This window comes from Macrobrachium nipponense, chromosome 18 (assembly GCF_015104395.2).
Source record: "Macrobrachium nipponense isolate FS-2020 chromosome 18, ASM1510439v2, whole genome shotgun sequence".
NCBI lineage: Eukaryota > Metazoa > Arthropoda > Malacostraca > Decapoda > Palaemonidae > Macrobrachium > Macrobrachium nipponense.
The window spans coordinates 18651617-18668418 of record NC_087211.1 but is presented as its reverse complement, the minus strand read 5'-3'; the positions used below and the strand labels follow the sequence as shown (position 1 = coordinate 18668418).

Below are 16802 nucleotides of genomic sequence, written 5' to 3'. Positions count from 1 at the left end.
GCTGCTTTTGAGGCAATTTCACAATGAAGATACATATATTAACTATGGCTGTGTATGAAATTGAGGAATTTTCTGCACTTTATTTAAAATTTTTGAGAAAATACATTCTAAAATTGTACTGGAACCCTAAGTATGATAGAATTTATGCTAAGCTCCAGTTCTTGGGTCAAATTAAGGTAAAAAACATGAAATTATGCTATATTTGGTAACACTGGATGACGCCAACTAGCGGCGGCTGGCGGAAACAGTTTCATTTACAAACATCATATGATCTGGGGGTTGGAATCTGTTTTTTTTGTATGAACACCAATACAAAGTTTATTGGAAATTTAGTGGCGAAATCCAGTTATGTCGAGTTCTAATACGGTTGTGAGCCCGGGCTCTACTGTAATTTGATTCATTGGTGCAAAAAATGTGTGTTCTTGGGTGATGGTCCTGCCTTTTCCTCTTCCATGTGGCGAGTCAGTTCATTGCTGAACTAGGCTGATCATGATGAAGCCTCACATACTGGAGTACATACTATTCTATTAAAGCATTAGATATAACTATTTAAGAAAGTTAATTAACAGTAACCCTCCATAATCCGGTCTCATATGTACAAGTACTATCCAACTTACAACCTGCTTCACATACAACCACTCGTACTTACAACTGAACTTCTGGTAGCAGGGCTGGGTGGACTGTTGCCTACTGAGTTACTCAGCAATGCGCCATCTCAGGAGAACTTGCATCTCTCAGGCAGCATCAGCATCATCATACAGTATTAACTGTACTGTAGACTGAATTGCAAACCGATTTACGTTCAGTCAGCTTCCGACATGCATGCAAGAACCTAACCCCGTTGTAACTTTATGCCAACCTGTGCATAATATACATTGGATAAATTATTAAAATATATCAGTAGAAGCATATTATGATGAAAAATTGAAATAATGATTGTAAATTACATTACAGAACTATGTAGATACTTAACTTTACAAAGCAAAGGTTTAATATGTGCTACCCAGTATGTCGGCCACTTTCTGAGGTTTGACATACATCCACTTTGACTTAAAACTGATTGGTTGAAACCAAGCTCGGTTGTAAGTGGGATAGTACTTGTACAAAATTGAAGTTATAATTGGAAATAAGCATATTATTTTATTTATCCCCTGTATGATCTTGTCTGTTTTGACACTGTTGAAGCTGAGAATTTTGCTTCTGTGGTCTGTTTAAAATACCTGATGGCATGAGTCTGCAAACAAACATTTTAAAGTTGATGCAGGTACAGCTTGCCTGTAAAATAAAAATGTGAATAATTAAAAGGGTAGCTTCTTTGAATATTTTCCTAACCTAATCTTTCCTGTATGCAACAGTCATGCAATCTACCCACCTGTTCACCTTCCTCGGTCCCACCAGATCTGTCTCTCCTATTCTGCCCGCCCTGTTTTGTTTACATTTCCACCCCACTTCGCTGCAATCTTGTCTTCTACGATGTCACATCCTATGACATCACAACTTAAATACATGAAGACATTTTCTGAAATCAAACAAATACATGACATTTTCTAAATCAAACATGTTTCCCATACATTGAACATACCCACATTTCACCAATACAGATAATAAAAATAATATACGGAACACTGACTAAACTGATATATAATCAGCTTCATCCTGAAAGATTGGTTTTGTTTTATCCCAGATTTTTCTGATTAACATGTTTTTCAGTGTTCAATTCTCATTTCTTCATGTATGGAAGGTTTTATTGCTCATCAGGGTGTGTTATGTATTGGTAAACCATGAGTTGACTATGACTAGTGAATATAAAATGCTTACTGTAGTAATTTTTTTCAAACTTAAATTATTTCTTTGGCAACTTAAGTGGTGCTGTACTGCTGTTACTGGTAGAAGTTTACTTTGAAATTTGAAGTTATACATCACATTAAAATTGCTTGAAAGATTGTGAATAATCAGGTACACTTGTTTTTTTATGCACCTTGATAGGCTCTTATAATGCAGCAAGATATAATTAAACTGAAAAACTCAAGTTGATATAAATGGTGAGGAGGGAATTGTATAAAGTTAGCTTTTAAAAGTTTCAGTCTGATTAGGGAAAATCTTTGAGGTCATTAGGAATGGGATTGCTGTTTTCAAGGTGGTTGGTAGATAGCTAGCTTGCCTTTATATACTGAAAATGGGGTGTTATTCTAGTGGCAAGTTGCTTTAATCAGAAGAACTGAAAACCAGCTTAATGACTCTTCAGTATCTTATGAATTTTTGTACGATATTTCAGTTGTGGTTCAAGAGTGCCCATGAAGTTGGCAAAGTATGTTTAAGATTAAGAAAATTCATGTTGAGACAGAAAATCTATTTTAAAAGGAGCTAGCAAGTGTTTATGATGTTTTCAATTTCAATTTAAAATAGGTTAACATTCAGAATTGAAAGTAGATGAACTGAAGGAAGATAAGAGAGAAAAATAGAGCTAACTAGGTTTGCTGAAAAATTGGTTAACAGTTCTTTTGTTAAAGAAACCTTTTGGGGGATGAGGAAATATATATATATTGCATGTTAAAAGGCATGACACTTCTGTTTACTTCAAGTGTGAGATTTCTATTATTTTTAAGTAATTACAGGAGAAGAGAAGTGCTGTGAAGTGTAATTTTGTCATTTTATGTGACTTGATTAATGTAGTGCAGCTGGTTTCCTTGAATGTGCGTAGTAATCGTACTGCATGGAAACATGTGTAACACAAGTTTACAAGGTTTTTTTTTTATGCACTATGTACTAATACCTAATTGTGTGCTAAATATTGATATCATGAACAGTAAATCAATGACTTCATGATCTTAAAACATTTTACCATATTTTGTTGTCTTCAGTATTGCAAAGATACCATAGAATTTTGTCAAGTACAGGCAGTCCCTGGTTAATTAAATTTATTTGCGCCATAACACACCAAGTTCTGGTTATCGGTGCCAATAGGCGACGTCGATAATAGAGTTATGGCACCATAGCATACCTAACAGGGGTACCAATAACATGAGATCGGCACCATTAACTGCTTATTGGCACCATAAGCCGCCGGTGGTCATAAATCATCGAGTTTCGGTTAATAGTGGTTTCGCTTATTGGTACCAATACTGACATCAGAACCCCCGTCAATAACTGGAGACTGCCTGTACATATATTTGCTTTGTTGGCAAAGTGCATGCATTGTTCCTTGGCTACTGCTAATCGTTTACAATCATTTTTATATGATTTACTTTGAAGCTTCTTTTCTATGTGATATATATTTCAGTGATGTATATTTATCTTTTGGAAGCTTTTAGGTTGTATAGTTAATACAGTAACACTTCAACTTAATTGGCATTGGCAAGATTCCATAATTATCAGCTGCATTATAATTTTTTCTTTGCGTGGCTACCATTGCAGAAGGCATACATTTTGAAATATCTCTTAAATTAAATTAACCTAACCGTTTTACCTTTGGCCACAGTAATTCCCTGGTAAAGAAAAGTGATTGCAGCAGGAAGGAAAAGTGTTGAATTTACGCTGGTACATAGACTGCAAGTCTGAGAACTGATGTTTGCACATCCACGGTAATCATGTATAAAGTAGACAAATATGTAATTTTAAACCACAAACACTTCATTTGTTGGTTGATGTGTATGATTTGGGTCATTTGTTGGTTGATGTGTATGATTTGGGTCATTTGTTGGTTGATGTGTATGATTTGGGTGGCACTAATACTAAGACACAGTCAACGTATCTTCATTTTTATTAGGAATGCCATGAAATGCTAGATGAAATAGCACTGGTCTATAGACTGGTAAATGTCACTACCTACAATAAAAATTATTTGAAAATTTAACTTAATTTTCCCAAACTATTTTTATATATTTTGTCATTTGTCAGTTTTCTTTGTTGTTTTAGGCCTAGCTGCAACTTCTTTCATTCCTTTTTACTTTACTCTACCTCTATTTATATTCTCTTTTTTCCATCTTGCTATCCACCTACTCCTAACAACTGCAAGGTTTTCCTTCTGTTACACCTTTCAAATGTCTTTGTATCCCTTTCAGCTCTGAATGACCTCAGGTACCAGTGCTTGGCCTTTGGTCTAAATTCTATATTCCATTCCATTTGTTGTTTCAGAGATATCCTGGTGTTGCCTTACATCATCTTGATACGTTTTGTTGAACTAGAATAGGAAAGATAGCATCTTAGCATTTATTTCCTTTAGGGATTTTAAAGCTTTGTAGTACAAAAATGGTGATGTTTCTTGAAAAGTTTCTGGTGTTCTCAGTTTTCAAGATCTGTTTCTCCGTCATTGGTTGATATCACTCAGTTAATATCATAAGGGGTTTACTACTTTCCGCATAAACCTCTCCTGGGGTTTATGAAACATTTTGCTATGATACAATTTTCTTAAAGCTATGAAGATGCTGCATTCTTATTTATCACGCGCACACACACCCTTCAGTAGAAGGAGGGATTGAAGTTAATGCCACTTTCTTAAAGCTGCTTCTGCTCTTAACGCTTCCTGTCTTCCTGATATTCATAAATACTGTACCGACCCACATCTGTGCATTGGACTTCAAACTATAATCTGTCATGTAAGAATCGAACTATAGTTATTAGTACTTAGTGTATAGTTTTGTATAGTTTATTATTTTTAAAGTTATTATTGTAATGCACAGTACATATATATTGTACATTGATTCTAGTTGAGCAGCCTAAAATTCAGTGACTCATGAGCATATTTTCTTCTAAGAAAGCCTCTAGATATGAAAAAGCACCTGTTAATGGAAAGATGAAACCTGTTAGCTTTGCCAGTGTCCAGGTATATAAAAATATTGAATTCAGGTTGGCAAAAGTGGTTTTAAAAATCTTTTAGACATTTAAATATTATTTTTACAATTTATTACCTAAGCACAGATTCTTTTTCAGGTGTTCATTTTTTTTTCTTTTTTTTCCAGATAGTTTCAGCGTGTTATCAGAATTTTTTTTAGGAAATATTAATGTAATTAATTGCTAAGAAATTCACCATCTCGTGAAGAACAATCTGTGTCATAAAAATCCACAATTGTATAGTAAACTGTATTACTGTGTGCAATAAACAAAGACTTTCAAACACCTGAACGATGTTCCTCATCAGTGTTAATGTTAAAACGTAAAGTAAGGAGTTTTCTTATGAAGAGCATTTAAAAAAGAGGACCCAGGGCCAGAAGATAACAGCCCATCATGGAAGTGCTGGTTTGGGTGTCAAATTATTCTAAGTTCAACGGGCTGTTGCGCCAACCTCCTTGATCTTTGAACTTGTGATGTTGCACCTGCCTGCACTGCTTGGGTGCCACAGTCGGAAACATCTACAGGGAAAAGTGGGAGGGAGGAGGAAGCAGAGCATCAGGGTTCACACGGTCAACTTCAGTTTTAAAATTAAAATGCTTTATGTAGTGTTTTACAAATTAAAACCTTTTTACCAACAGGTTCATTACCAAACACTACATACAACATTTTCATTTCAAAACTGATGTTGACCATGTGTACCCTGATGCTCTGCTTCCTCTTCCCCTCTCCTCTCCAGATAGCCGATGTCCCTGTGGATATTTCTGACTATGGCACCTCTGCATTGCAGGCAGGTGCAACATAGGAAGTTTGAAGATCAAGGAGGTTGGCACAACTGTCTGTTGAATTTGGAATAACATAACAACCAAACCAGCACTTTCATGATGGGCTGTTACCTTTTTGCCCCGCCCCCTTTTTTTTTAATGCTCTTCATAAGAAAACTATCCCCTCACTTTACATTTTAACATTAACACTGATGAGAAACACTGTTCAGGTTGAATGGTGTTCAAAAGTCTTGGTTTATTTTATATAATGATATAGTTTACTATATAATTGTAGATTTTTATGACACACAATGTAATAAATAATAAAGTATGTTTATTCTTAATGTAAAATATTTGGTGTATTCATTTGGAGACTAGTAAATATCAGTAATTTTTCAAGAGTATGTATTTTTGGTAACAAAATATAAATAGACAGAGTAATTGGAAATGATGAATGATGAGAGGTACAAAGCTGTACAAGAACTATATCCTTAAGAACTGTATATCTCGACTCATTTAATGCCATCTGTAATAATAAAAAATGTGGGTGGTATCTCTTTGTAGTGGGAGACTGTGCCTCACCTACCATTGAAGTATTGTAGACCAAGCCTATAGGTGAAAATCTGTGTTTGACCCATCAGTGTTGGGGCTATAGTTACGCATGGTTATTTCCAAATAGCAACCCTTCTACTTATCTGCTACATTATTTTTTATATTTTGCTATAGGTTACCTTTTTAGGCATGCTGCATTTTTCTAATAAATCTTTGGAATTGAATGATGAATGCAAAGTTTAATTTATATGGAATTGCTGTTAGTTGTGGGAAACATGGAATGTTTAGGTTTATTTCATAATGTGTGTTTTTTGTTAATGTCAGATTTTGTTAGATAGTTTCTATGCCAGTCCTCTGAAGCATTTGTGAAGTTGAGAGGCTACTGAATATGAATATCTTTAATGAGTTCACTTCGAAGTTTTGAGCATGCCGCACTTAGGAAGTAAATTAGAATTTTCTCTTATTATTTGCAGATGGCTGGAGTGTTTTACTTGCAACACAATTGGATATGTTGAGTGGCACTGCCATTCTTTCTAATGCCTGGTTAAAAACAAATTAATTAGGAATGCTAAAAAATATTTTTGTCTTATTCCATGTTCATCATATTATGTGAATTTTAGGATGAAGATGATGAGGAGGAGGAAGAAGAAGGGGCAGAAGAGGACTTTGATCTAAATGAGGATGCTGAGGATACTCAGAATGAGGAAGAAGAACCAAAATATGATGAGGAAACCCAAAAATTGGTGGATGGTAAGTAGTTTTATCTAAATTTAACTGTCATTAAACAAACTGTATGGAAGCAACATGTCATTGAGCAAATATGTTTGCTTTGAAAGGTTAAACATTTCTTGTAGCAATGTTACCTGTAGTGTTTTAGTGCAAGAGCCATTTAATAACATTTCTGAATCCATGTCTGTCATTAGTAGTTTTACTTCGTGTCATATAAACTGTTGCATCAAGAGTTACTGGAATCTCAAACATCTGTTTGAGGCCTCCATTGAGATAAACCCAAGTTTGGTGTTTTGTTGGTACTTTGGCTCCATAAAGTTCTGTTGTCAAGCTGAATTATTTAATCTGTAAAGAATTTTCTTTTACTGTATGTTTAATTATTGGAAAAGAATTGCATATCAAGTTGTTATTTTGTGTAAAGTAATATTCAAGTTTAGGTAATTTTTGTGGAATTTCGACCAGTTTTGCCAATTGAGGTAGGTTAAGCTGTTTTGTATTTTTCTTTCATTACTTTTATTATACAAGCTTGAAAGACTTGTTTGACAATACAGTGTCTGTCATCCCTACCTCCAGTTGCCAATGCTGCTCGCGCAGAATATGATGAGGCTGATAGAGAGGTTCGAGATCTTGTTCGTGAGCTTCGCTCTTTGGAGGAAACCCAAGAAAAAGAATATGGACCAGAGGAAGAATTTCGAGTCCTTGAGGGGAATTGTTATGAATATACGGATAGGGAATACATTTACCGACTCTGCCCCTTTGACAAGGTTGGTTTTAAAAAATTCTGGGATACTTTATTTGAATCAACTATACTGTTTTATGCTAATTTTCAGAGACTTAGGAACTTGAAAGTTATTGTGTGTTGTGGGTAAATATATTTATTGTTTTGTATTATAATAATAGATGTTTCCACTTAATGTCTGAAATTGTCCTCATTAACAGGCAATTCAAAAACCTAAAGCTGGGCATGGAGAAACACGGCTTGGCCAGTGGGGTGAATGGAGTGGTCCAGAAACTGACAGGTACAGCAGAATGATGTACAATAATGGTCAGGCATGCTGGAATGGTCCAACAAGGTCTGCAGATGTAAGTAGAAATCTCCCCTCTTTGAAGTGGGAAACCACTAGTTGTTCCGGTACATACGTATACAAACCCTCGGTCCTTTAACAATAGGAATGTAACTTAGCGGCAGCTGAAATGGTCGTAAGCTTCGAACAAGGGAGTTCGGTAGTTAACTGCTTGTCCGGCAGTTGGTGGTCAGCTCGACTGCGAGGAGAGGATTCACTTTGCTTTCGGCCGCGCTGGTGGATGGACGTGTTGCTCGCCTCTGCCCACTTCTTGTCGTATGCTTTGTTTTCTTCACTGTGTGAAGGCTTTTCTCTTTCCCTCTTACTGTGTGTGTATGTGCAAGGCTAAACGTAAGTACGTGTGCGTTTTGTATATCAATACAGTGATTATTGTGATTGTGAAATGGGATCCGGAGAGACCCCCTCGCCCCCCATCAGCCGCAGATTGTGCCCTGGTGTGGAGGGCCGTAAGTGTGGGGCCTTTCGGTCCTCTGTTGAGGTTGATCCTCATGAACTGTGTGCTCAGTATAGAGGGCGAGAATGCTCTCGCATCGAGCCATGCGATTTGTGTATTGTATGGTCGGAGGAGCAGTGGGAGTGCTATGGGGGGAGGAAGAAGCCGCGTAAGCTGGCCAAGGAGTCATCGGAGGATTCTCCGGTTGCTTCCTTGGTCACGGACACGTCTTCTTCTTTCTTCCCTCCATCTCAGCTCCCTCGTATGGCTCCTTCCCCTTCGGGGGAGGTATCTCGCTCCTTCTCACTCGATCAGTCAAGCATGGAGGGGGGGGTGAGGTACCCCGACATCCAGTTGTATTCGGGGTCTTCTGTTTGCTCGGGGTGGGAAATGCCCCCCCCCCCCCCCTACTAACTTGACTCTGTTTCCTTCTTCAGGTATGCTTGCTTCGGGGGATGATCTCGGGCGGGTCTGGTACTTGCTGGGGCTTCAAGGGACACAGACGGTTCAGGGGCTGCTGAGTCATCTGGCGAGGAGGGCCAGGCCGGTAACGCACGGCCCGACCACCACGAGGGTGTCCACGCCTGGCTACGCTGCTCTGCCTCACCTGGTGTATACACAGCATGTAGCCATGGTAACCCCAACAGCTGCTGTGCAGGCGCCGCTGACGGAGTTCAGCGAGTTCAAGACACGCTGTGACGCTGCCACCTGGTTTTGCCGCTCTTGCTTCAGCCCCTGACTTCCGGTGTCCCAAGAGCTCTCCCCTGGACCTGCCTCCAGTACCAAGGATGCCGCTGGTTCCTGTCCTGCCTCCTGTTCCTGACTCTGCTGCCGCTCCAGTTCCAGTACCAGTTCCTACGGCTGTTGTTCCTGTTTGTGGTGTTGCTCCCCCCACCCCAGGTCCTTCTGGACAGGTGCAGTTGGGCCCTGTTGCTGCGGCAACTGCCCCGGCTCCGTCCCCCTTCGACTTTTAAGGCCCCACAGCCGAAGAAGAAGAAGGTTGCCTCCTCCCCCCCCAAGAGGTCTCGCTCTGAGACTTCTAAGGGTCCAGAGTGGTTGGGATTTCCGCCGGTCTTCCTGTTCCTTCGGGAACGGGGCCCATCTTTCCTTCCGCAAGGAAGAAGATGGGGACCGGAGGAGTGCCGGCTAACACCGGTACTTCCTCGCCTGACGCCAGGTACCGTCTCGGCCTCTCGTTCACGAGAGGTACCGAGTGTATGGTCACCCATGGGTGACCGTGCAGCCAAGACCCAGGCAACCGAGTCCGCTCGGCGCCAGGATCCAGGCACAGGGCAGAAGACTGGCGGGAATCACCCAGGTGACTCCCACCAGGCCAGTGATCGCTCTCGTGGCGAGCCGCTGGTACCCAGGGTTGACACGACGGTCCCAGACCGTCCGCGGGCTGAGGCAAGGAAGTGGTCCCCTCGGTCGCCTGAATCAGCCTCGGCTGGTCCAAGCAGTGTGACACGCCATGAGGACAGGCCTCGCTCGCTCCCACCACGACAGCGGACTCTGCTGGTCCCCTGACCGCCGCTCCCACCGGGACCGGGAGGAGAGGGGGACTAGCAGCAGCTCTTCTGATGCTCGGGACCATCACTGCTGTTCTTGGTCCAGCCGCTCGACTAGGCCTACAGCTCGATCCTCACCGCAGGTTGGCGATCGAGGGGGGAGCATCAGGTCTTCCTCTCTTATCCCTTCAACTTCCTTGGGCTACACCGGGAAGAGTGAGGCAATCAGGAGTGATCGTGATGGGGCGCGCTCCTCACGATCCCGCCACAACGCCTTACGAACCTGGCACGGTCCTAGGACCGACCAGATCGTATGCACAAGTGGCAGGAGGTTCTCGGGAGGCGTTCTCGCTGGACGGACTTGACAGTCCGTCTCCGCAGGATACAATCACACCCGAGATCCAGAGGTCGTTTTCGGAGGTTATTGCACTGATTCGTCAGCACAACGACCTCGGGGAAGGATTGCTGCTCCCACCTTCTGAGCCCACATCAGTGTACTGAGCCAGGTGGACGCTCTTGTCTCCGGACAGGAGGGTTTGCTTCGGTCCGGTAGGTCATCCTAGCTCCTTCCCCCACCTCTACCGCGACAGAGGCGTTTTTACGTGCCTTCAGAAGACCCTCTGCCGCCCAAACAGGTTAACCCGGAGCTAGCTAGGCTAACTCCAGGGGTGTCTCTGCAGCAGCTCCTGTCGGAGAACCTCTGGTTCTCGCAGTAGGAGGCACTTGCCTTGGAGTCTACCGCAATGGCAGCATTCCAAGCAGTCTCATGGATCGACCTGTTGTCCCTCACAGTGTCGAAAGCTGCAGCCATCTCGGGAAACATCACTCTTGAAGGGGACCCGGCTTTTGTGAGACTGTGCCAGTCTGGAGTTAGGACTACGTATTTCTTACCTGGCCCACCAGACTGCTAACCTGTGTGCCAACCTGGTTCTCAGGCATAGGGACGCTGTCCTCACCCGAGTAACCAGGGCGGCTGGGCGAGAGGCAGCCTTGGGTCTTCGCAACGGACCGGTGCGGAGTTCCTCCTCTCTCTTCCCCAGAGAGATGGTGGACGCTGTGGTGGAACGACGGCGCACTGATGACAGTGACCGTTTAGTCCACCAGGCAGTCTCGAAGGTGGCTGGGCAACCTCGAATGACTGCGCCTAAGCCCAAGAGTTTAGCTGGCACTTCCTCTGCAGCTAAGACGATCGCTTCGTCGAAGCCCAGAGGAAAGACTCTGCCTTCGACTTCGATGGTAAGGAGTGACTGTAACCAGCCCTCCTCCCAGTCCTTCTCTCGAGGAGGATCTGGGAAGAAGTCAGAGAGAGGCGGGAAACGCTAGGGACGGCGTTCCCCCTCACCTGCTGCCGGAAGCTGGGGGGTGCCTGGTGAGCCATTGGGCAACGTGGCAGCGCTACGGAGCGGAGACCTAGATAGTGAACATTCTTCGGGAGGGATATTTACTACCCTTTGAGTCTCGGCCACCCCTCACCTCCAACCCGGTCCATCATCAGACGTACGTTCCTAGTTCGACCAAGGACATGGCGCTTCGGCAGGAAGTAGAAGCCATGCTGAGCAAACATGCTGTGGAGATCGTATGGGATCAGTCGCTGAGCTTCTACAGTCGACTTTTCCTGGTGGAGAAGTCCTCGGGGGGGCTGGCGCCCAGTGATAGATCTCTCTCCCTTGAACCGATTCGTTCGCCAGACTCGGTTCACAATGGAAACGGCACGACCAGTGCTTGATTCCATCAGGGAGAACGACTTCATGCTTTCTGTGGATCTGAAGGACGCGTATTTCCAGATATCCATCCATCAATCCTCCAGGAAGTACCTCCGCTTCATCCTCAACAGGACGGTGTACCAATTCAGGGCACTTTGTTTCGGTCTCTCAACCGCCCCACAGGTGTTCACGCTGGTGTCGGCTTGGGCCCACTCGGTAGGGATACATTTTCTGGGGTATCTCGACGATTGGTTAGTCCTGGCAAGCTCCTGCTCGCAGTTGCTACAGGAAAGGGATCGACTCCTCGAATTCTGCTGCGATCTGGGGATCGTAGTGAATTACGAGAAGTCAGATCTCGAGCCCAAGCAGAGGATAATGTACCTAGGCATGGTGATCGACACGGTAGCAGGGCGAGTCTTCCCCGCAGATTCGCGGATCAGCAGGTTCAGGGAGGCAGCAGGACAGTTCCTGTCCCGACATTAGCAGCCAGCTCAGCAGTGGCAGGTCGTGATCGGTCACCTGTTGTCTCTCGAGAAGTTAGTTCCTCATGGACGTCTTCACCTGCGGTCTCTTCAATAAAGACTAAAGGAGGAGGTGAGGCAGGACCTAGCCTGGTGGCTGGACGACGGGAACCTCATAAGAGGAGTGCTTCTTCGCACACACACACACACACACACACACACACACACACACACACACACACACACACACACACACACACCCCCCCCCCCCCCCCCGGAGATGTTGCTGTTTTCAGACACATCGGCCGAGGGATGGGGCGCGCACCTGGAGGAGTTGCTGGCTGCGGGTGTGTGGGATCATCTCGACAAGCACCTTCACATCAACGTCCTGGAGCTCAAGGCAGCAGTACTCCCACCTGTCTTTCAGATAATGCCCTGACTTCAAAAAGCTACGAGATGATATTCTTGGAGAGATCTCTTTTCCTGCCAGCCAATACTTATGAAGATCTCTCTTTTCTGCCAGCCAGAACTTATGAACAGTCTTCTAGAGGCTGGTTTGTGAGTAGGTGGGCTTCAGATATTGTCTCAAGGCCTGACAGTACATAGAACCATCATGTTCTTATCTCTCCCCTACACGGTCTCTCAGTTAGGGAATGGAAACACTCGAACTTAAGGTCTGGGACTGTGGGATTCAGGGTCTTGACTATTAAGTCATATCCATATTCTGAGATGGAGGACCACCTTTCTGTGTGTAAGACTGTATGACAGGGAATACAGGGCATGTAGGTCTCCCACCCTTATTGCGATGCTAGGGCAAAGAGGAAAATGGTTTTCAACTTTAGATCCACATCAGTCACCTTCTTGAGGGGTTTAAATGAGGGGAGGGGACCATTAAGTCTTTTGGATTGTACCTCTTCTCGGTGCATGATGATGGTGGACAGTACACAAGGATTTGCAGATCTATCCTCCTGGACCTGAAAATGTGGGCTAGGGCTGCCTTACACCGGGGACAGAAAGGCTCTTCTCCTCCTGGATGTATACGGTAAGGAAGTCTGTTACATCTCTTACATAGGTCTTGAGCGGATTGCTCCTCCTTTGACAGCACCAGTTGCAAAAGACCATCCATTATTCTTAGTAGACTTCCGCAGATGAGGGTCCAAGCTTGGCAGCAATTGCTTTAGCCTACCATTCTGAAAAGCCTCTCCGATGCCAAAGTTGCTGGATAGCCTCCAGCCATGAAGCTGGAGAGATCCTATCACTTGATGCTACCTCCTATTGTGTTCCTAAACTAGAAGGTCAGAGACTTCAGGGATCTGCCCTGAGATTTCTATTAGGAGGTGGAGTAGATAATATTATACGTACCATTCCGCCTGTGGCGTCAGGGCCGCCACTCAGTCCCTGGTATATGAATACCCTGGTCATGACCCTCCTCAACTAGTCAACCACTTTTGGGTAAAGGGACTACTTGGTGCATACCACCTGACTCACCCTGTTCATTTGGTTGGCAACAACATTCTTCTTTCCCATGATCTACCTGCTGGATTTGTCTAGACTGCGGGCCTCTGCCCATTCATGCCCCTTTACTGCCAGGTGTTTCAGCACCAGGGGGATGGCTTCACCTCACTTGTTCATGGAAGCAACCACTAGGTTGTACTGTTCATGACGACTGTCAACATCTCCAACTTCTGCAGGAAGTGTTGGAGTGCCATCCAGACAGCCCTTACCTGTAGAAGGTTGATGTGGTTCTCCTTCTCCATGGTTCCCTCATGTCCATGAAATGCACTCTCCTTCCAAGTGCATGCCCAGCCCCCTTCAGAATGCGTTTGAGAATGCAGCTTCTCAGGTGGGGGACGGCTGAGTGGCATTCTTGGCAGGCGTTCTTGTAAATCTCTATTACCTCAGGTCTTCCAGCACTCTGTCCATCACCTGTACTAAGGAGAGAAGCCATTAGCCCATTGCTCTTTTCTTCAGGATGTTTTCTGCTGCCACTGTAGGGACCTGATGCAGGTCTCCCCCCTGGAAACTAATTAGGGAGACTAGGTGCCTATCATGATCTGCCACTGCTTTGCTGTCTGTTGGACTGACAACAAGAAAGGCTTAGAGACTTTCAATCTGGCCCCCTGCAGAGGACACATCTGTCTATTGCCACTGTGGTCTGCAGAATGGTGCTTGACAGGTTGCTGGCTGGAACTGGGGAGGATCCTTGCGCTGCTTGTTGCTGGAGCCAGAGTGAGGTCTACACAACCTGCAACAAGATCGAGGTTGGGTAACTCTATTGCCTGACTGACCAGTGGAGGAGTATCTTCAATGTTGTAGGAAAAAGGCGATAGTACCAGTCGTGGAAACGGAAAACTGACCCAACATTTGTGGAGGGCCATTATTTTCCAAATGTTGGAAGATGATTGGGACTTGTGAAGATCACCTGCCAATGCTTGCTGAAGAAGGGATGCCATATTTCACTGAGATGTCTGTGACCTTTTCATGAGATCATCCACTGTAGGACCTTCCTCTGCCATCAGCATAGAGGAGGCACTGCCATAAGAGAAGTTACTCTTGGTGGAAGCCTTATAAGAATTGGGAAGTCCAGGAAAGCTGGGGTGGGGGACTTGACTTTTTCCCCTTTCTTCTGGTGCTGTTTCTTGTAAAGAGACCACTGGGGAGAAAGCCAACCAATGCCCTCTGCACATTTGGCTTCTCTTCTACACTTGTCCTATATACAAAACACACACGATGTTAATCTACTGTATCAGGGACATGAACTTGCCACAGGCTTGATGTTGCCCTTACAACAATGATAATCTGGTTTCGTATCCTCCATCATAGCCACAAACAAACACTGAAAACGCAATGGTTCATGTTTAGCACGAGGACACACAAAGGAAACCTGCTTAAGGTTCCTTTTCCCCTAAACAAAAATAATAATAATAAATACTGCACTATTGTAACAACACAGACTTACAGGAGAAAACAGCATTGGAAGAGCAAGTGTCTGCTGCAAAAAATAGACAAGGGCGCTAACACGACTCATGCACACACAAATCTTAACTACGCGAGACCAAAAGTCAACCAACAACTGACTAGCTGGCATATGGCTGTGAGCAAAATAGACAAGCTACCCACATCTCAGGTCAAATGTTGCACAAGGAATTTGGTGCCTCATAAAACTATAAATAAGTAACTTATTAACCTTTGGAACTTTGATATTACTTCAGAACATTTTCAGTCGGTAATATTTTTTCTTGGTATTATAACTGAAATACAGTACTATTTGAGTAGAAAATGTTAATTTATTGTTGAACATTAATTAGTAAGAGTTGACACTGTCATAGTTTTTATAACAGGCAACCTTTAGTATGTGACAAAAGTAAATTTATTATTAATAAACAATACTGTATTACTTTAGCTACTGATGTATGAAGATTATTATGAGCCCCTATGAGTTATGTAATTTTTTAGGGATTTTGAACCTTTAGCATAACTGGCTTTATATACGTGAGTGGGTAAACTCTCATGGCTGTTCAGCAGTACTTCAGTGCCTCCAATTTTTTTCTTTTCTTTTCATTTCAGGTACGTCTTACCTGTGGCACTGAAACTAAGTTGATGAGTGTTACAGAACCTAATAGGTGTGAATACCTGTTTATAATGACTACCCCAGCTGTCTGCTCGAAACCAGAGGATGCGAGTGGAGACGAAGGATTTGAGCATAGTCATATTGAATTGTAGGGATGATTAATCAAATAAAAAAAAATAACTTGTAGATGTTTAATAATAGGCTAATGTTATTTAATAGTAGTATTTTTATTGTTTTTTCTTTTTTAATATACTGGCCTCTGCTGCCATGCTACTGTGCTGAACATAGGGAACATTTTTTTTCTTTTATTGACCTTAAACCAGTTTTTAATTTATTTTTCTACAGATATATCTCCTGATCTATAAACATTCTATTTTGAGGTGTATTACTAGGTAAAGGATTTCCCATCCTCATGGTTGACGTGATTGTTTATACAAAGGCTCAAACAGTTCAAAGCTCTTTGGTAGTCAAGTCAGTGCTGTATGTGTTTGTGTGTGTGTGTATCCACCAGATAAACTAATTTATCCAAGGTATGTTGACATATATTTATAAATAAGAAGACATAATAGTGTATAGTTTGTTACATCGCTTGAAAGTTGTTGGCACAATTTATTGTATGAATGTTAGTGAATCAGAACCTATATCATATTGGTATAATCTTCTGATGACGCCTAGATAATCTTTTTAAGATAGCATCTATTTCACCTATTCTTTTTCAATCTGGGTGAGAACTTTTGATAAAGGATGAAACATTCATACCCAAATTTTTTTGACACATGGCACCTGTGATTATCATTACATTCCTGGAAAATCATCCTTAGGGATTTAAGAAGTGGTTAATAAACTTTTGTATGAAGAATTAGCTCTTTTGTTTTCCCACCTCATCCACTTGCTTCGTGAAAGTGTAGTGTATATCGTAGTTTCTCAATCTGTCAAACGAGTTTCTTTGTAGCAGCAGGGAAGTTAAATAACAGCTATCCAAAATTAATGTATTCCTTAACATTAAGATAGTTCTCTTCCATTTACAGAAAGGCAAATGAAGGCAGGGGCACAAACATGCCATAGTTATACCCGTAGTGGGCTTACAGAGATTCTAGGTTACTGCAGAAACCAGGGTGGGGGTAGGGGTTCTTCCTACTTGCTGGTAGCTAAATGATTCATGTGGGTAG

The 16802-nt window shown here is 42.9% G+C and overlaps 1 protein-coding gene across 2 annotated transcripts in view; it reads left to right on the top strand.

Moving 5' to 3' along the window:
• The window catches only part of LOC135196904 (glucosidase 2 subunit beta-like), an 80095-nt gene extending 63603 nt beyond the window's left edge, over positions 1–16492 (top strand). For both annotated transcript variants that reach the window (XM_064223714.1, XM_064223715.1), the window contains 4 exons: positions 6764–6893; positions 7446–7636; positions 7812–7955; positions 15630–16492. In XM_064223714.1, the coding sequence (XP_064079784.1) occupies positions 6764–6893; positions 7446–7636; positions 7812–7955; positions 15630–15785 (621 nt within the window). In that variant the 3' untranslated portion in view covers positions 15786–16492. The remainder of the gene's footprint in view (positions 1–6763; positions 6894–7445; positions 7637–7811; positions 7956–15629) is intronic.
• Positions 16493–16802: the final 310 nt, after the last annotated feature.